The sequence below is a fragment of the Epinephelus fuscoguttatus genome, linkage group LG19 (genome assembly GCF_011397635.1).
Source record: "Epinephelus fuscoguttatus linkage group LG19, E.fuscoguttatus.final_Chr_v1".
Lineage (NCBI taxonomy): Eukaryota > Metazoa > Chordata > Actinopteri > Perciformes > Serranidae > Epinephelus > Epinephelus fuscoguttatus.
In genome coordinates, this window is record NC_064770.1 from 26,657,883 (window position 1) to 26,678,477 (window position 20,595).

General features: G+C 42.5%; 1 protein-coding gene across 2 annotated transcripts in view; it reads left to right on the forward strand.

Annotated features, from left to right (window-relative positions):
* LOC125878906 (septin-9-like) overlaps nucleotides 1-20,595 on the forward strand; it is a 116,860-nt gene that overhangs the window by 13,051 nt on the left and 83,214 nt on the right. The window contains exon 2 of one of the 2 annotated variants that reach the window (XM_049560385.1): nucleotides 7,237-7,299. In XM_049560385.1, the coding sequence (XP_049416342.1) occupies nucleotides 7,237-7,299 (63 nt within the window). Of the gene's footprint in view, nucleotides 1-7,236; nucleotides 7,300-13,198; nucleotides 13,341-20,595 lie in introns of those variants that run through there. The other variant, XM_049560388.1, reaches the window with a different exon arrangement.

Genomic DNA, 20,595 nt, shown 5'->3' on the forward strand with positions numbered 1-20,595 from the left:
AAATGATTGAAATTGAACAAATGCATTTTCTGACTCCACGTTCCCAATTCTAAAATAAATGACAATTGTGGAACAAATATTTTTATAAGTAAAAATAAAATTATTTTTATTATTATTTTTATTTATTTAAATAAATCTGATTGTGTTGGGTCAACTTGTGTAACTTGTAAGTATTTATTGTGCTCTTAGAACTGTATTAATACTAGCATTTCTGGCTCTATAAAAAACATGATCAGTTAGATTAACCAAGCTCAGTTAGGGGCTCATATTCTGATAATCATCCATATCCACTGATGTATACTGTAGTCCCATATACTGGGAGAAAGGGAAGATGATGAGGAGAATTGGGAATCTGTGAGAGGTGAGAGATGAGAACACGAGTTGACATAACATGCCTGAGACCCTGAAACTAGAAGTAGCATTAACTAACAGCGAAGCAGTGAAAAGAAGGGTGATGGCGGGCTCCATGTACTACTGGCTGTTTAAGAGAAATAAACAGGAAAGGTAAGCATATGATTCTCTGTGTAGTGCTTTTTGAATGACTTGGTGATGGTGATGAGCCTCTATGAGATCGTGAAATATGCTGGCAATCTCAAGCGTTCTGTGGGCATGATTCGCACGTGTACAATTAAAAAAAAAAATCACAACTGATTGTGTCCCCCCCAAACTTGTCATGAGATCTGCACCCATGCTTGCACCGCATTTTGCTCTGTCCGCCACACAGCTTCATAAATATTTTACAAGCGAAGCGTTTTGCCTGCCTGATTTTGTAGACTTGCAGATTTTAATGATTTGGTCACTTTTCCCTGATATACGTGCTTCTACCTTAAATACAGAAGAAATGACTGGGATCAGACCGGGCAGCCGTCTGGTCGCCTGGCAGAGATCTGCACTCTGCTGAGTGTGCTTTTTCTTGTTTATTTTATGAAATATGTAACAGCAATTCGTGTAATGTATTTGGTGGAATGTTATGCTAAGTGTGTGACTTATTGAGAGAATAACATAATTCTAACACATCACCATGACTCAGTTGTCTCATTAATCTGTCATTTTCATCATTTATGTATATTTAGGGCAGCATTTTGCTTTTTGGGTTCAACCATCAGTATAACATGTTTTTTGTTTCAGCGCTTCAACAAGGCGCTTTGTTGAGTTTGCTGCTGTAGATGGGTCATTCTGACCTGGACACACACACACACACACACACACACACACACACACACTGGCCTGCTCATATTACTGCAATATTCTTATCTTTATATGGCATAAATTTAAAATAATGAGATTATTTCCTCTCATCAAAGCATCCAGCCTCCTCTGCCAACTTTATTCACAGTCTTTCCTCTGTGCTGTTACATGTCAGGGGAGTAGAAATGAGCTCATACAAAAAAAAGACTTTGTTTGAGTAAACACAATTGTGTATTTTAATTCAGTGCTCTGTTCTGCTGATAATTCTGTCAATTTTAATGTGTAGCAGCAAAATCGATGATATAATTTCAGTCAGGAACACACTCATTATAGATTTAATCATTTATTGCAACAAATGGAAAGTTATGCTTGGCACCGAAGACTCCACTCTAAAGATGCTCCCTGGAGCCCTGGGCTCAAACCACACCTGTTACAGGCAAAGCTTTGCCAGCAGCAGCAGCAGTGTGTGGAATCATTGGTGTAGCAGGGATCAGTAAGTAGGAGGCCATATTTAAATGGATGGCCGATGATCCAATCAGCTGGCTGTCAGCTGATTACAGCTGGGCCATATGATCTCTGTGTCCTGCATAAACTAATGTGAAGCGTCATTAGTGAAAAGTAAGCAGTTATGCTTTGCATAACTGTGTTACCTAGGAGAATAATGACACATTGTTGTAACACATTGCCACATCTAAACTATCACAAAACAGAAGGGGAGATGATAATGTTGATTGATTAAAGGGGAACCTATTATGCTCATTTTCAGGTTCATACTTATATTCTGAGTTACTGCTAGAGTATGTTTACTTGCTTTAACGACCAAAAAACTCTTTATTTTTGTCTTACTGTCTGTGCTGGAACACCTGTATTCACACTCTCTCTGAGACACTCCATTTCAGTGCCTGTCTCTTCAAGGCCCTCTCCTGAAAAATCAGCGTTTTTGCGTCAGTCTCTTCATCATCATTGCAGGCGGATGAAGACTGTAATTGAGAGTAGCGGGACTTTCTACTGTGAAAAATCACCAGTAAAGGCTTCTAAACCAAAATCTTCAAAGCTGGATGTGTTCCAGCAGGAATATTTTGTGAAATCAGGGAGCAATCAACAACATCAGCAACCAAGATTACATGTTTCCCCATCGTTAGCATGTAGCTGTCACTGGTTTCATTGTTCGCATTGTCACCACACAGCAAGAGGGTTCCTGGTACAAACCCGGCGGGATTCCTTCTGTGCGGAGTTTGCAAGTTCTCCCTGTGTCAGCGTGGGTTTTCTCTGGGTACTCCGGCTTCCTCCCACAGTCCAAAGACATGCAGGTTAATTGGTGACTCTAAATTGTCCGTAGGTGTGAATGTGAGTGTGAATGGTTGTCTGTCTCTATGTGTCAGCCCTGTGATAGTCTGGCGACCTGTCCAGTGTACCACGCCTCTTGCCCCATGTCAGCTGGGATAGGCTCCAGCCCCCCCGCGACACCCAACAGGGTAAGCAGTTAATGAAATTAATGAATGTGCCTTTGGAGGCGTGAGGTATTAGTGTAAGTTTGTGCCTCTTCAGATTCAGGTTATGCTTGAAAAGAACTTGTTTGTATGACATGTTGTCCAACTTCCTTGGTGGGCAAAAGTGTAGTTTTTCCCGAATGGCTATGCTTGACTGCGTAGTGATGTCGGTTAAATATAGGGATAACGGCTCACATTTTCAGAGGGGTTCTCCTGGAAGACATGATCATGTTGTTCACATAAAAAGTGACATATGTAAAGAATGTAAAAAGCAAGCTTGGAGGAGAAGTTCAAACCCTGGTTCCTTTCTCACCTCCGCACAGCTGACCAATCATCAAGTGGGTGTGAATATTGGATTGTTGGTTTTGCCAAGTTACACAAATGATCAGACACAGAAACTGAAATACTGCCGGAGTTTCTACAGGAGAGGAAAGCAGACGCTGCACACTTCATCTTATACAGTAGTTTCTTTATTTACTTTTCTCCTTAAAAAGTGAGCAACCTCAAGCTCTCTCTGTCTCACACTCACACACTCACACACATTACAGAAGCTTTACTCATGTCTTCCAGTCATACAGCGGCACATTCACTCCCTCTCCCTCGAACCAGCTGCCTTTGTGTTAAAACCAGTGACAACACAGGCGGAAAACCACCATGTTTGCTGGCGTTATTGGCATAAAATGAATGTCATGTCGAACGCTGATTTGCGGTAGGAAGTATTTCTAAGACCTTAAAAACAGGACGGTACATCTGAGTCACCAGCCACCGGATGAACTTACCTCATTTGAACAGAACTGACTGAGTTGATGCAGAGATGATGGGGGAGGTGGAGAGAAGAAAAGAAAGAGTGTGTGGTTGATGTCGGAGAGATGCAGCGTCTTTTTATCGGGCCATCACAGGAAACTATAAATGAGAACCTCATGGTGGCGCTAGAGGAGTTAGGGAGATCATTGTGTGTGAGCCATGAATATCTGGACATAATTGCAGAAATTATTTCAGTCTTGAACAAAGAAATGGAAACACCCGAATCAGCCGAATCATCTAAATATAAAACAACAGTCGTGTCCCTGTTTGGCTCATCCTGTCCCCACACAGCAGCTGGTGATTCAGCAGAACTGAACACACACATTCACACGGACACACACACACCAGAGTCGATCAATGAGAGATTACCCGCAGCATTCCACCAGTGTCAGAGAGCAGACCGTCAGCCAAGAGGAAGAGGCATTCCTCTGAACCCTAAACCAGCCAGCGTCATGTAGAACCTGGCTGTTGGTGCTGGGAGCTGTTACATGAGCTTGAATCAGGATGTAGACCATCTGGCTTTCCAAAAACAAAATACTGGACCCGGACCAGACTCATGTAACTGACACAGTATCAGGTACCCTGCACTGCATGGTAAGGGACGGGGCGACTCAACTGGACCAGCTTGTTTTTGGTTTTCTATCAGTGAGAGTTGTGGATAGGGCCTGGTACTTTTTTGGTACCAACTCAGTCGAGGTTTGAAGTGAGCTGAGTTGATATTAGAGGGTGGAGTTAAACAGGCTGGTCTCATACACTGTTTGGACGCATACCTGCAAAAGCAATGCACTGTAATTCGTATATAACCCATGTAATCAGGAAGGCTGCGATCATGTGGGAGTAAAGAAGGAAGTAGTGACGAGGCAGGTTGGGGTAGTGGATGAGTCATAAATACGGGACTTACCTTAGGAGACTGTTGTTTCAGACCAAGTGAACTTTGAGTTATTTTAAGGTATGTCGTGACCATGGGGAAAAAATCAATACAGCATAGTATCGCGATATTTTTTGTGGCAGGATCGTATCGTCACACGGGGGGACATAGTTTGCAGTTAAAAAAAGTTGGAAATCGCACTGTATTTTATCGCAATACTCGGCATATGGCAACATATTTAAAATCGCAATGATATTGTATCACAACTTAAATATCATGATAATAGCGTATCGTGGATCCCCTGGTGATTCCCTAGCCCAAATAACTGAACTAGCCTAAACCTAACTTTACGTTAATGTCATTTGTTAGATATCTTTCAAACTATTATATGAGGATTTGTTAAGTTAAAACACTGCAGACCCCTGATAAGTCAGAGAAAATCATCACGTGTACAGCCTGTACAAACCCACAATTTTTAAATCGCAAAGTTACTGTCACTGGTGACGGCCTGTTTTTTTTTTGTTTGTTTTTTTTTCAATCACTAAAACGGCAGACCGCAAGCTACGCTGTACACTACTTACACTACGCTGCACAACTGTCAAAGAGCAGACAATCCTCTATTTGTTTGCTGATTAAAGGATTAAATGAGTGTCACGTTAAAGATGATGTCGCTATGTTTAGGGGGTGCTAACTATGAACAGTAGAAAATGAAATAAAGAACATGACCTGGTACCAAAAGTGAGTTGAGTCGAGCTGTACTGTGCAGAGGAGATTACCGCAGTAGTGACCCATGTGTCTGCTTCTTATCCTCAGTTGTTTCCTGCAATTTTAACTCCTTTTGAAAAGACAAAATCAATCACAATCAATACTAGAAGATAACGTAAGTTTATTTACAACATTTTCCCTGATTGTTTTACACTTGTATTGGCCCTTACTGTGCCCTTATTATATTAACTTACCTGCGGGTGTTTATCAATACTTTGTCTTGTCTTTTGACAAATTTGTGATCGCCTGACATTCATTTTAAAATAGTCTATCGGGCCATTGTTGTGGCAGAACTGTTTGCAAATGTGTGTGGAGAATTGTGTTACTGTATCTCAATCCATGTGTGTGTGATCAGATTTGGAAATGTGCCAAAAAAATCTCCAAATCTGTATTCACATTTGCAAGTGTATTGAGATTTGTAAATGTGTTGACAAATCTGTGAATACGTAGACATTTACAAATCTCAATACACTTCATTTTTTACACATTTAAAAAGTATTAATATTTCAGGTTTCTCCTTCAGCACTGTTTTACTGATGTGCAAACTGTGGTACAGTGTTCACTATGCAGTTTTGCAACTGTGCTCCTTCATGAGTTTTGTTCCACATGCACGTTTGGTCCGAGTTGTTTCCACACCACACTGTTATAAAAATACAAACAAACCACAAATGAAATTTAGAAAAATGTCTGGCTTTTCTTCAGTAACCAAACGCCAGTTTCTCAGTGGTCAAGTAACAACAGCCATCTCTCAAATATTGCTTGACTTTGTTTTTCCTCATGACAACTGTAGATTATTTGGCCTGGAGGAGAATGTGAAGTAACTGTTTTCCACATGTTTTGCTGTATTGTTTGGTCCAGAGCATCAGCTAAAAAAAGATTTTATGGGACAGTCAAAAACCAAAAATGCCACTCAGGCTGGTTCTCTGGAAGACTTAGTATTTCTAAAAGTATTTACCAGAAATGATGTATCAGAGCTTGGGCAGTGGTTCCTTCTGAACACTGAGCCTCTTGTTGATGGATGTATAACGGCACATCTGTTGACTATATTAGTATAGTCATATAGAGTATAGTTTCTCCATACTGTTCCCATTTCAGGTCGTCACATACTGACAAAACGCCTCAACACCAACTTTAATGCCTTTATGAGACGCATCAGGCTTTCATCTAACTCCAGTGTAAACCCATCCACAGCAACACTCAACACTGAGAGCACCTGATGTAGTATAAAGAGCTTGAAAGTTCGCAGAGGATGGGAGGGAGAGGAGGTGGTTGGGTCAAACCAAACCGGACTTTCACTCAGGAGACTGCAGTTTGTGTCCCATGTGAAATCAAACATCAGTGTTGTTTTAATGTACTGTTGTGCAATTTACACACTTTAGTCCTTTGTGAAAACCACAAGTCACAATTTTTATAATCAGTGTGGGGAAGGTTAATTTTGAAATATAATTGGCCACAAATTACTAGTTACGTGGTTAAAAGTGTGAGGTAACTATTTTAATTACTTCATCAAAATAATCTAACTTTTTATACTTGATTACTTTTTGATTACTTATCAAACAAAAGTTTTAAACTAGCCAATAAAGCTGAAGAATGTCTGTAAATAGGCTATGACAAAAGGAGGAGTTCCTGCACATCGAAAAGATTCATAGCAACAGAATGAATATTGTATTCTACTTCTAAACTTTTTTAACCAAAAAGAATATATTTAATGTAACCCATTGTAATCACCAACATTTTGAGGAGTTAATCTTGTTTTTTAAAAATTCTAGGAAACCAATTGTCTGGAAAAGGCTTGTAAACATAACATTTAGTCTTAAGTTATCTATATTTATAAAGTACAGTAAACATAACACTCTTACTTTATTTACGTACCTTTTTCAAGGCATTGGTGACCTAGATTTTTTTAGTTTTGTTGCCTGATTCTAACCACAGTTGTTTCAAAACGTTAGCCTTGTGTTACAATGTGTTTGAGCAGTATGTCACATAGATGCACCAAAGGGTGCCCCAATACGTTGCTATCAAAGCATTAGTCTTTAAGCATAGGAGTAAGAAGGGGCTGGTTTCTCCTGACTTTCCAGGACATTCTACTAATTGTCCTTCTGTCCTTGTCCCCACTCACAGTGAGATCAGCCAGCGCCCGGACAAGGAGAACAGAAAGAGAAGGATCTGGCATCACCAGTCCCAGTAAGTATCCTGACCTGCACCTCTGACTCTTCCATCTACACCATCTGCCATCTGTCTATTCATCCTTCCATTTATACATTCAGCACAGGTGTACCAGCAGTATAAACATACATCCATGTCCATGTGTCTGTCATCCATCCAGATTTGGTCATTGCCAATCTCATACTCCGCCTTCACTAGCTTCCATTTAACCACTCTCTATTCTTGTGAAGTATTACATAAGTCACTGTCACTGATCCTCAGCAGAGATGTGTGGTAACACAGGGCAGAGCAGATACTGTTTCCTGTTCAGATAACAGCTCATAGCAGGTAAACAGCAGATCACAGATGCAGAGATAAAGAGGGTTTAAGAGACAGAGGAATGGCAGAGTGCCCTGCAAAGGACAGAGGACATTTGTGTCTTGGTGCACACACACGTTGATATCAGAGTGATATCGGCTTTTTTCTTAACTACTGAGGAAATTGTAAGTCATTTCCCCAAAAGAAAATTGGATAATCAGAAAATTGGAAAATTAGTTTGTGTTTTTGTCGAACAGAACAGGAGACCTACTGAGAACATGACATAGTTAAGGGACCTTTCTTTGCTACTTCTTTTTGTTGCATGTAGTTCATACACAGTTTTAGCATGCAGGCTGAATCTGTGGCTGTGGCTCACCACTGAGGCATCCTTTACCAGTGGGAAGAGCAACGCCTTCTGCAGCATCAGCACATAGAGAGGAGGGAGAGAGCAGGAAGCAGAGCGACTGTAACACACTGTAGACTGTACGTGAAGGCGTACACTCACCGTGTGTCGTTCAGCGGCCTGTTTTTTGCAGCATGCAAGCTGTGACCTGCAACATGAGATCATTTCCTCTCATGTTCATTTTGACAGACTTAACCAAAATGCATGAGCATGCAGGATCACCTCTGTGTGTGCCCGGGGATGTGTATTCATTCCACTGACAGCTGACGGTCGATGAGACAGCAGACACATTCTGACAGTGCATGGTGGTTGTGTGTGTTTCTGCATATGTGTGTGTCCAGACAGATGAGTGTCTGGAGGTCATTACATACAAAAAAATGAGCAAGCAAAAGCTAAGCAGAGGTTTTTAGAGCAAACAAGGACAGCAACATGAGGGTCATAAATGTTGTTAAATTTGGGTGAGCCAGAGCACTTCCTGCTGCCCGGTCTAGACTATAGGAACAGCTGTGAAATAAATTTGACCCCAAACACACAAATTAGGGTGTATCCTTTTCATGCAGACACCCTGTTACGTTCTCAAGTGCTCAGGATCTGCCTAAATATCTGGAGAAAAGTTTACATGATTATACTGAGTGTACACAAAATTCAAATATGCTCTGTGTAAGTTATGTTAATTTTTTCCAAAGTGACAGACAGGCAAGAAATGAGCAGTTCCACATAGGTATACACACAGACATCCACAAACACACACAGACGCAGATATGCATAAGCGGATACACTCACATACAGGTTGTAGGGAAGTGCTTAAGGGTGAGGATAAGGCCCTGCTTGTCAGCAGACCTCCCTGGCGTTGATACAGTCGCCACAGGGCATGTGTGTTTGTGTGTGTTCGTGTGTGCACATTAGCATTTGGAGAGAGATGGCCCCGTACAAAACATCTGCCAACGGGGCAGATTTACGAGCCAGCGGGCGGGCGTTTGAGAGGATGCTTTACTGTAACCTCGACGAATGACACACACAAACACACTCAGGTCTATCCAACACTGTCCCTATTGTTGCTCTGTGCGTAGTTAATTCCCATCTGGCAGTCAGCAGATCCTGCTGCACTGGACACACAATTAGTGCTGATCACAGTCAGAGGCATGTGTGTCTACAAGATGAAATAACATCCTCTAGTTTGAAGTTTGTTTTTTTATTCCCTCCAACAGTGATGACATATTATCAAGATTATTACTATTGTGACATTTAATAAAGACCCAGCAGGCTAAACATACATTTACCCCCACCTCATCTAATTTTTCTGATTTTATTTTTGCTGCTGCAAATAAGCAAATAGCAAGATTATATGTTGAAATGTGTTCTCCATACTCATGACAACTTGCAAGCGTTCAGAGTTCCATGTTTTTGCCATTTGGGGCCGCCAAAGTGCACATTTTCCTTATTTCATCACCAAGTGCAGCAAAATCAGGCAGCTGGCTTTTGAGGTGGAATTTGTCATGCTTGGCCACATGTTCCTTATTAATGGGGGGCAGCATTTCACCTCTCTTACTATAAGCTCTACTAAGCTTTTTGTCTGAGAAACAAAATAAACTCACAAAATGTCAAGGAAGGAGATATTTTTACACCTGTTTTCTTATTAAAGAGAGAGATAAAACTGTACACCCTCTGAATTCAAGCTTCTTTGTTTCACCGAGCTAAGACTACCTTGATTGTCATGATAACGTAAAACACCATTAATTCAAACTCGACATACAAATGACATACAAACTCGACCAAAACTGTCTTGGTTACACCAGAATTCCACTGGATGCATGTCCATTGCGGAATGGCTGTGCTGGTTATCCGCTGTGTGCTCCACCGTCTATCAACACCCACCGGGTGTGTATGTGGTGCGGAGTGGTGCAGCTCCACCGGACAGCGGGAGTCACAAGGACCCACGTGAATTCACATATAATCGCGCGATATAACAAGATGTATGTATATATTATACGGGTCATATATGATTTTATGATTTTGCACCTCCATGATTAACATTTATTTATTTATTTATTTATCAGGGACAATGCATATTAATGAACAATGAACTGTAAATATACCGGAATTAGCCAAAAGGCTGGTTTTCATCCGCAGTCCCTGGCCAGATCTGAGTTGGCAGCCTAAGTAATAAAAAAGTTAGAACAAGTTTAAAACAATATCATTGCATGCAGATTAAGATATAAGATTAAAAATATAGTAACAGGTAAACATAGCAACAAAAACATAAAAGCAGAGCGAGCCAAGACTCTACAAATAACAATTACAAAGCAGCCTAATTCACAAGAAACAAACATAGACTGCGACAAACAACAGCAAGACAGACATAAGCAAAAGAATATGGCAGGCAGGCAGTTGTTAAAGAGCAGACAGAGGCAGCAGTTGAGTATTAATGTGTACAGGTTTGATTATTGATGAGTCATGATTTCAACTGTTTTGTGATCAAATGGTATGAACTGTGTTCTCTGATATGCACTGGTACTGTATTCTCTCCACATCTCCTCGTCCATGGTGTTAACGGGGTGAAATGACGTCTGAAAACCTCTGACCTGATGACTTCAGGCCTGCCTCCACCCATTATAACGTCTTCAAGGTGTAGTGCAGGGAAATATGATCCGCCGTGAACACTGTGTATTTTATTTTGAAAATTAACTGGATGTTTTATTTTGTTTCTGTGCACGACTTCCTGCCCCGCACGTTGTGCTCCGGCGTCCGGCAAAAATAGAAGTCCTGCGTATCTGTTACGGAGGGCTCTGGAGCGCCGCAGCTGTGACGGAGCCAGAATGCAGCACAGCCGCAGCCGGTGGAAGAACACACATTGACTAGAATTGAAACGTATCAGGTGGGATTAAGGGGTTAGTCTTTCCATTGTTCCAACAATCACCAAATCTGGTTTGGACAAAATAAAACCTAAATTCACTGAATTAAACCTCCTCATAAATGGACGTGATCAAGTGAGCAAGTGAACGTCAAATGTTTCAGTGTTTCCCAATACAGATGCTCTAACCTGCTCCAAAGATCAGTGAACAGACTATGCGATGTGTCGCTTGTTTGAATAACCGCTCACCCTGGCTCTATTTTGGTGAAGCTTCACACTCCTCCAACCTATTTTCAGACCAACAGCAAACTCGCTCAGGGCATGCTAGACTTCCTGAATGTTATTATTGCTTCATCATGTTTGATCTGCCATAGTTCACTCGCTCGCTGTATGTTATGAAGACATGATAGTTGTGAAAATGTGCCAGCTCTAACACGCTGTGTTTCCTCACTGTCTGCCTCTGCCTCTTAGCTGTCCATTGAGGTGGCAGCGTGCACTCATTCTTTGGAGGCGGACCATTAAAAAACAAAATAAAATGACAAAAATCCCCCAAATAATCACCCAGTGTACTCTATAGTCAGTATATTCATCCAATCGCCTAACCCCATTGACAAGCCTTCGGGGAAGCTCTACTTCTTTGTCCAATCATGTTGGACTGAGGGCAGACTGGATATGATAGCGACCTACTGTCGCCTCTCAAGGTACAAATGGTATTACATGACAGGATGGGCCCAGGCTAGCTGGTTAGCATGCTCATTTCAGTTAATGCAAATTCAGTCAGTCATTGTGAATTCTGCATGACCTTGCAGTTCTGTCCAGTGACGGCAACTTCACCGCTAATTTGACTATTTAAAATGGATAAAATCTTACTGAACTGTAGCGATGTGTACACTGTATTGCTTCACTCAGTCCCTGTCTCTTACTCTCTCTCTGCTTATCATGAGACAATACTGAAGTGGGAGCTTGAGCTTGGCGTCTGGGACAGAGACACACAGACACAGTGACAGGGCTAACTGTTAGCATCACATGGCTAAAGTTACCCAACAGTCATTTAAGAGATTTAACAACAGAGTCAAGCAGGTTTTGGTATTGGTTTGAGATTGTTGGGACTGTTAAACAGCTAGGTGTCAAAGGTTAGCCGCTGCTGATGTGTTAGCTTGTGCTAATTGTGCAGAGAGAGCAGGGGGAAAGCGGGTTATGAGGACGGTCCTTTAGTACTGCGTTGAACGACAGCAACAGCCCCCCATCACATATAGATTCTAAATTTGTGGGAAACACTGAATATTCTTAATAATAGGCACCAAAACCAATTCAGCATTGCAGCTATTTTGCTGCACTTCTATCGCAAAATAACACCTATAAACATCTCCACTATCCTACAAACAACTCCTGGAGTATCTCTGCAACACAGTTGAAGATTGCAAAGACAACATGACAAACACATGATACACACAGGTCAACATGCAATACACAAGGGCACTGGAGCGATGTGTGTTGCACAAGACGTCAGACGTCAGACTGACATGTCCGAGTGTGTTTGATCTCTCTATCAGAGCTCAGACTCTTGCCATGTGACCTCTGCCCCCCGGCACAGTGTGAGGGACGTGCCAAAGGTCAGAGGTCATCTGAGTTTCCTGAACGCAGAGACAGGTCTACACACCAAGCAGCATTTCAGAGCGAGCGGCTGGGGTTTCACTAATCTTCTCAACACACACACACACACACTCTGTCTGTCTCGGTCTCAAGTATTCACTCTTGCTGTCATTTTTCCTCACACTGCCTCTCCTGTATTAACCCCTCTTAAGTCCCACTTCCCACTTAGGGAAGTGTGTTTTAATGGAGGCCCCCCCCCCCGCTTCCCTCCTGTATTGTTTTTGCATGTCAGTATTATTTCAACAGGCTACCATCCTTCCCCACGTTCACAAAGGCAGAGCTCTATCATCAGGGGGAAGTCTAGATGCAGTTCAGGGAACGTCTGTCACTCCAGCTCGACCAGATTTTTCTGCTGGTATCAAATGAATCAAGGCCACATGTGCCCACGCCACACACACACAAGGAACATTTTAAGTAAGCTGACGGATGAGTTTGCAAGTCCGGCGGGTTATTTTAGTCTGTAAGGAGCCTGTCCGTGTCACATGGCGGGGGCTAATGGTTTCTATTTTCGAGATACAATGCTGCTTCAGTCTTTTGGTCTCATCAGAGGAGAAGGAGAGAGAAAGAGGGAGAGAATGCAACATATGATAAGCACATGGGGATGTCGTAATTCTGAATTCATTAGCAAGACACACTGAAGGAATCAAACTGGGGAGAGGGAGGGAGAACAGAGAGCCCGAAAGGAAAGAGAGAGTAAGAAGAGGAGGAAGAGGAACAGAGGGAGGGAGGGAGGGAGAGAGAGAGAAAGGGAAGTCCAAAAAAAGACAGAGAGAGAAAGAGAGTGGAGTCAAAGAGCAGACACTACATGTGGCTGTGGAGGGAGTGATCTGGTTATGGAGGGGGACAAATTCTCAGGTAAGACAAACTCTCTGGAAACTCTCAGCCCAGATGCTTCTGTCCTGAATGGAAAGTGTAGCTTAAGGATCTTCAATCAGCGCCTTTTTTTTTTTTTTGCTGTGATCGGGTGTCTATTCTGTAAGAGACTGCCTCTATTTTCCCCTCTATGGTATTTTCCACTCTCTCATTCTGTCCTGTTTGCTGACTGCATGTTTTCTTTGGGGTTTGGAGCTGGAGCTGTGCAGCAGTTTGTGTAGCAGCAGCAGCAGCTTTGCGGACCTGTTTTGGTTTATCTGTCTTTATCTGCTCTGTGCCTGTTGTGTTTGCAAGCTTTTTTTCTGTCTCTGTTTGTGCCCAACACGTCCACCCTCCCCTGTCCCATTGTTTCCACTTAAATGTTTTTGTCTCAACAGGTTGTCGCTCAGTCGCCACCTCTTTTCCATTCACGTCTGCCTTACACATTTTCATTTTCACAAGACATTCACTCCAGGAAAAAAAAACTCTGGACTCAAGTGACACAGAGACTGTGCTTATTTCTTAGACATTTCTCTGTCTGTTTTTTCTCCATCTGCATTCTTCCATTCTTCTTTGGTGTGAAAACAGGAAAGAGCTCTGTTTGAACAGTACTACTCTTGTCCCTTGTGGCTCTGATCCCGAGTCGGCCATCAGTCAGTCCCTCCTTTAGCCAACAGGAGAGAGAAAGCTTTGCTTCAGTCCACTAGTAAATGACTCTGCAAATAAAAAATACTTTTTCCAAACTGTCCTCCAGTTGGATGCTGTAAACAAATACATATTGAATTGATAAGAGTAGGCTGTGTGTGTATGTGTGTTGTACATCATGCTAAAGTCATTAGCAAGGCAAAGCTGTCTGCTTCTTAATGGTGTTTTTATGAGCGTGTTGTTAAAAAGCTCGTTGGCATGAAGAAAAGGTGGCAACGGTGTGTGTGTGTGGTTGTGTGTGTTTGTGACCTAGCATAGCTTGTAGCACCTTCACGGTATGTGAAATCTGGATGTAGGTGAGATCATTGACAAGTGTGTGATGGAGGTATCACCCTCCCTCCTCTCACTCTCTCGTTGTGGCCCCTTGTCTCCAGGTGCTTCCTCCAGGGAGCTGTAACGGCTTCAGCAGGACATACTTTGTGTATGTTTCTGTTGTGAGCGAATGTTCACTGGAGTATTTCTGCATTCATACTTTCCAGTGTGCTTGTATGTATGTGTTTGGCTGTGTGCTTGTGGGTCAGTGTGATGGCGTGTGTGTGAATGCACTCAAACAGGAGGTATCAGTGGGACCAAACCATTGTTTTGCAAGTCACAAGTAAGTCACAAGTCTTTGCACTCCCAAATCAAGACAGGCAAGTCCCAAGTCCTTAACTTTGAGTTTCAAGTCCTAAAGAAGTCGTAATGCGCTCTTCACCAAATATAATGCCATTCTAACAACCGAGTAATAACCACCGACATCACCCATTTGTTTATGGACTGCTGTTTTAAAGCCTTGAATTTGGCATTTCAGAAGTCGCCATCTTGGTTTTTTGGAGCCAGAAGTGACCATATTTGAGCGAGAGTGTGGAGCTGTGGAGGAGTGAGGGGTGGATCTGACCCATCGACTGTGGGGACGCCTCACAGACAGCCTGTCACTCAAGCAGCCACACCCTTAAATATATTTAACTTTAAGCCTTACTTAAATGTAAACGAGTGAGTTATGTAAAGTCCACACAGTTCGATATGTTCAGCGTCATACTTGTGTTTGGCCATGACGTTGAGCTAGTTTGCTGTCTCTGTTAGGTAGCTGTTCGGTATTCACTCACTCTACAGCACCAAACGACATTTCATAATAAAAGCTCTGTGTTGGAAGTTCACTGTACTTAAGAATAACGTGTGTCTTTTACAAAGTTGATACATTCGCAAGTCACTCGAGTCTGGCGGCTGTGGCTCAGAGGTAGAGCGGGTCATCCACCAATCGGAAGATCAGCGATTCGATCCCCAGCTTTTCCAGTCTGCATGTCAAAGTATCCTTGAGCAAGATACTGAACCCCAAAATGCTCCTGATGATGCTTCCATCGGTGTGTGAGTGTTTAAAAAAGTCGCAGGTGGCACCCTGCATGGTAGCCTCGGTCACCAGTGAATGAATGGGTGAATGTGACTCATAGTGTTAAAAGCTTTGAGTGATCGGATGACTAGAAAGGCGCTATGCAAGTGCAGGTCAATTTGCCATTCAGAATGGACTCATGACCCAATTTCGGATCGCGACCCACCAGTTGGGAACCACTGATGTAAAGTTTACCCCCTGAACAGTTGTCATGAATGGTAAAATTAACTATATAGACCAAAAAATGTTTTTGTTCCAATGCTGTAAACATATTTATTTCTGCTGTAAAGTCGAGCATTTTAACATGGGGGTCTGTGGGGATTCACTCTCCAGCCTCAAGTGGCCATTGGATGAACTGCAGTTTTCAGCAATTCTGAATTGGCATTATGTTTTACCCTCGGAGGTTGCTGCTTAGCCATTAAGCTAATGTTAGCTATTAGCCTCGACTTACTGTTCTTTGTGCAACTTCACATGTCAAACAAAGCTGGACATCTCTGCTTGTGATTTTGGACCCACAGTTTTGCGTACAGCAATTCATTTTTTGTTGACCGCCACATGGTTTTTGTACAGGAACAAAAGTATCTTTAGTATCATTATTTTCGTAATGCAATGCATGTATTTTCTGTAGTTGACGATCTTCATGTATGCCAGCAAGCTGAAATTATATTTGAGAGTTTGAATCTGATGTGTTTAAAGTGGGGCAAGTGGGGCAAGAAAAACATTTTTATGGGTCCTTGAAAAGTCATGAAACAGTTTTGAAATATTGTCCATGACAGTGTGTGGGAACCCTGTCAGCAACATGGCATTAGTTCTCCATGGTTCTGTCATCAGACTTGATTGGCTGCTGTTGGACAGGTTTAAATGAAGTGGATCTGGGGAATTGCGTGTCTACTTGCTGGGAATAAATAGCGTTCGTTAATTCAGGAAATGAAGGGGAAAAAATGACAGGTGGCACATTTTTTAAATAAGATCATTTTTGGGTGGGAGGAAATGAAGTCAAGAGTCATTTAAAGTCCAAGCTGAGTTGCAAGTCTTTTTTTCATTTTGTCAAATTGAGTCTAAAGTCATCAAATTTCTGACTTGAATCTGACTTAAGTCCAAATCATGTGACCCTAGTCATCACCTCTGGCTGTGTGCTCTATGTGTGAGTGTGTGTGAATACAGCTTGTGGCAAAGTACTTCATCAGTGACTTGTGGTGTTACTATGTTATCTGGACACGTCTCATGAGCACCTCTCATCTCCCTCAGCCAAATCAATTCAGCTCACTTCTCGCTAATGTTCCTCCTACTCTGGTGTTGATGCTGATGTGCAAGGCTCCCTTTGTTTCCTGTGTTTTCTTCCCACATGAATCAACAGTGATGACGCTCTCAACGGAAACTGTCCATCAGCCACACAGAGGCTGAGAATGGAGTGTAAAGGGGCTGACGTGTCCCATTTATTCCAGTCACAGCGAGGTCATCTGATGATGGTTGAGGAAGGTCTGTGGGATGCAGCCACAGTCAGCTCGGACTCATGACTTACAGGGATACTCTGCCCACCAGACCAGTTTCATGAAAAGACCATCTTTCCAGCAGTAAAAAAAAAGCAGCTTCAGCTTTTCATGAATTCAGAGAAAGGTGTCAGGTGTCAGTGCTGAAAATCTGTTTGATATGTAGTATACTCGTCCTCCACCAGGTGGAGGTGCTGAGTTGAGTAATCCAAAAATACTTTTTATGTCTCCCTCTCTCAGGTGTGAACACACACAAGACAGCAGGTGTTGTTTTGGTGTTTCCTGTGTTATTTCATTTGTCACAGCTTGCTTATTTTAAATATATCGCTCTTTATTGGTTTATAGAGACGTTTAATTAAAGGAAATTGTGGTCATGTTGCGTCACCGATTGCCTTTGTTGGGTGAGTTGTCATGGCAATGTGCCGAGCAGAACAATATGTGAGTGCTGCGGAAACAGCGAGGATGGTGAGCACAGTGCTGGCGTGTTGATGTACTAAACAGTGTTATTACCCGGTGGAGAGATGGAGCGGCCTACTGAGAGTCATCTGTGATGGAGGACAGCTGCTCTCTCTATTTACCAAGCCATTCCATGCGTGAGGCAACACACACACACACACATACACGCATGCAGGCAGAAGCATGTGTGCACACAGTCGAGACACATACACAGCCACACTGCAAAGAAAACCACTGAGCAAAATTAAGAGGGTATGCCAGCGTGTGCATGTGTGTATGTGTGTGTGCGTGCAGAGGAGCCATGTTTCCAACAGGTGCTGTATTTGATTAAAGTTAGCAGAGCCTGGCTGGGTGCTGCTGTGTAACATTTGGTTAAGGGCAGCTGCTGTCACTACAGCTGTGCATATACTTTAGGCCAAGCTACTTCACCATGTGGGCTCTGGGGCCACGCGAGGGGGTTTCATATGTGTGTGTCGGTTATATTGTGAAACCGTCTGACCCGCTGCCCCATATCTTTACGACATTCACGATTCACCAAATAATGCAGTCTCTTCAGAAGGCGAGCTACACAGTGACAATCAGGGGGTCAGATTTTTCTCCAGGGTGTAAAGAAAACCCTGTACAGCGCGTGCTTCAGTGAACTGAAGTCTTACAATCCTTACAGTATCTTGCTTGTAAATGTCTGCAGGCAGTAGATGCTGATAAATCAAATCCACTACACCAGCCCATGGGGCATGTACCAATAACATCTTCTGTATTCAGGGTTCACCAATAAATCCAGCAAGTCTTACCGACACGCTCACAGCAACAGCAGACCGTCTTTTCTGCTCAAACACAGACCTACACAAAGAGGTAGACAGATGTGGTACTGCCACACAGCATCTAGGCCTGTGCTTGACTAACATTAAAATAAATCAAAATTCTACACTGCAGATCCCATACTGGTCCTAATAAGATAGGACTCAGTTTATAGGCTCAAAAGCCCAAGCTAGAGTGACTCCTATCCCTTTACTCAGAGGTGAGAAACATGTGGCTCCTATGGAAACAAAGATCCTGTAGAATATGGATTTATTTTTTTCTATTTAAGTCTATTGTTTTTCTGTTTTCAAGATAAGAAAACAGTGGACAAAGTTAGGCGAGACAAATACGACAAAGTTAAAGAGATTGTTTTCGGATTTTTTTTAAGGGGTGGTTTAGACAGAGTATTAATATATTATACTTACAAAAATCACAAACACTTTTTATAGCCATAGACTGAATACGATAATTGATGTAGCTACCGACATCACCCATCGGTTTGTGGACTGCCACTTTAAAGCCTCAAATTTGGCATTTTGGCCGTCGCCATCTTGGTTTTTCGGAACCAGAAGTGACCATATTTGGGCAAGAGTGTGGAGCTGTGGAGGAGCGCAGGGTGGATCTGACCCATCGACTGTGGGGACGCCTCACAGACAGCCTGTCACTCAAGCAGCCACACCCTTAAATATGCATCACTGTAAGCCTTAATTAAATGTGAACAGGTGAGTTATGTAAAGTATAAGGGGTTTAAAGAGGGTTGTATGGGGTACTTATCCATAGTCGATGTATTACATATGGTAGATATCAGTCGGTACACCCCCAGTTTGGAGAAGCAGGCTGGAGTCCGACACGGAAGCTAAGCAATGTACTGCTGTGGATGGGGGTCAGCAGCAAAACGTATTTTAGACACTTAAATATGTCAATATCAGTTAAAGTGCTATACTGAGAGTATTTTCACCACTTTCCCTTTCCCTCAGACAGCCCGTTAACAGCTTCAGTTCCCCATCTATGCTCTTGTCAAAGCCACCAGACTCCATTGACAAAACAGTAATTTTAGCTAGCTGATCCGGGAAGCTGCTGGTCTACCACTACTTCAATCAGTTAATTACCTCTGCCAAGGAGATTATGTTTTCGCCAGCGTTGGCCTGTTTGTCTGTTTGTCTGCATTATAACTCGGAAAAGGATTTTGATGAAATTTTCAGGAAGGGTTGATAATGGGACAAGGAACAGATGATAATTTTGGTGGTGATCGGTTGAAGCGAAGTGGATACAATAATAAAATGGCGGGAAATCCGAGCTGCTTGGCGGAGGTCTGCGCTCTCCGAGTGCTCTAGTTAGTTAATGTTATTCACCTTCTTTGGTGAATCGGTACCAGCCCTTTCAAATGCCAAAATCAAGCAATGAAACAAATAAAGTAACTATTAAAGGCAGTGGTAGACCAGCAGCTCCTGCATTCAGCAGTGTTAAATCACTGTTTTTCTCAGTGGAGTCTGGCTTTGAAGTGAGCAATGTAACGTCTTCATTTTCCAGTTAGAAATCACTGTTTGACATGAAGGTAAAGCAGTGAAAATATTCTAAATATAGCATATGTTTAAACTGATATTGATTCTTTTAGGTGAGACTTTTTTCTTTCTTTTTTTTTGGTGGCTTAGATACATTTTGTTGCTGACCTCTCAACAGCAGTACATTGCTTAGCTTGCGTACTGCACACTAGCCTGCTTCCTCAAACTAAGGGCATGCTAACTGACATCTACTCTATGTAATACTGTCTATGGACAAGTACCGATACAGCTCCACCTCCAAAAAATCTGAACTATCCCTTTAAGAAATGGTATGGTCTCCTTTAGGGGTGTCTGAAATCACTTTACAAGGTTCTTCCCGGTATGACCATGGGAAATAGATTGTAATATTTACAATTAAAGATAAAAGTTTTTCTGGGGGGTCCAAGTCTTAATTAAAGGGGTCAGACCCCTACAATCCCACCTTAATTTGAACCACAAGACTCTTACATTGTGTGAGTAACTGTATGTGTGCAATGATCAGCTTCAGCTGTGCAGATCTTTTGTTTGCAACGTTTTTGAACATACGGGACAGTCGGTGATCCTCACCCCGCTCCCTTGCCTCTCATTCCCACGTTTAGCTGAGAACACAGTACTGTACTGTACTCTACTGTACTGGACTGGACTGGACTGAAAGCCAGGCACTCTTCTGGTTATGTTTACACTACCATTGCTGCTGATTCCATTAGTCATGGTAACGCAGCTCTCTTTCTGTTTCTTTCTTTCTTTCCTTCTCAAATCTTCCTGCTTCCTAGTTTCCATTAAAGCCGTGAAGGTTCAGTGTCACTTCACATATCTCTCCATATCTTCCTCTCTGTGCCTGGGGAGAGAACTGGCACACCTTTCTCCTTCTTGTCTAGTCCATCTCCTCTCCCTCTCTCCCC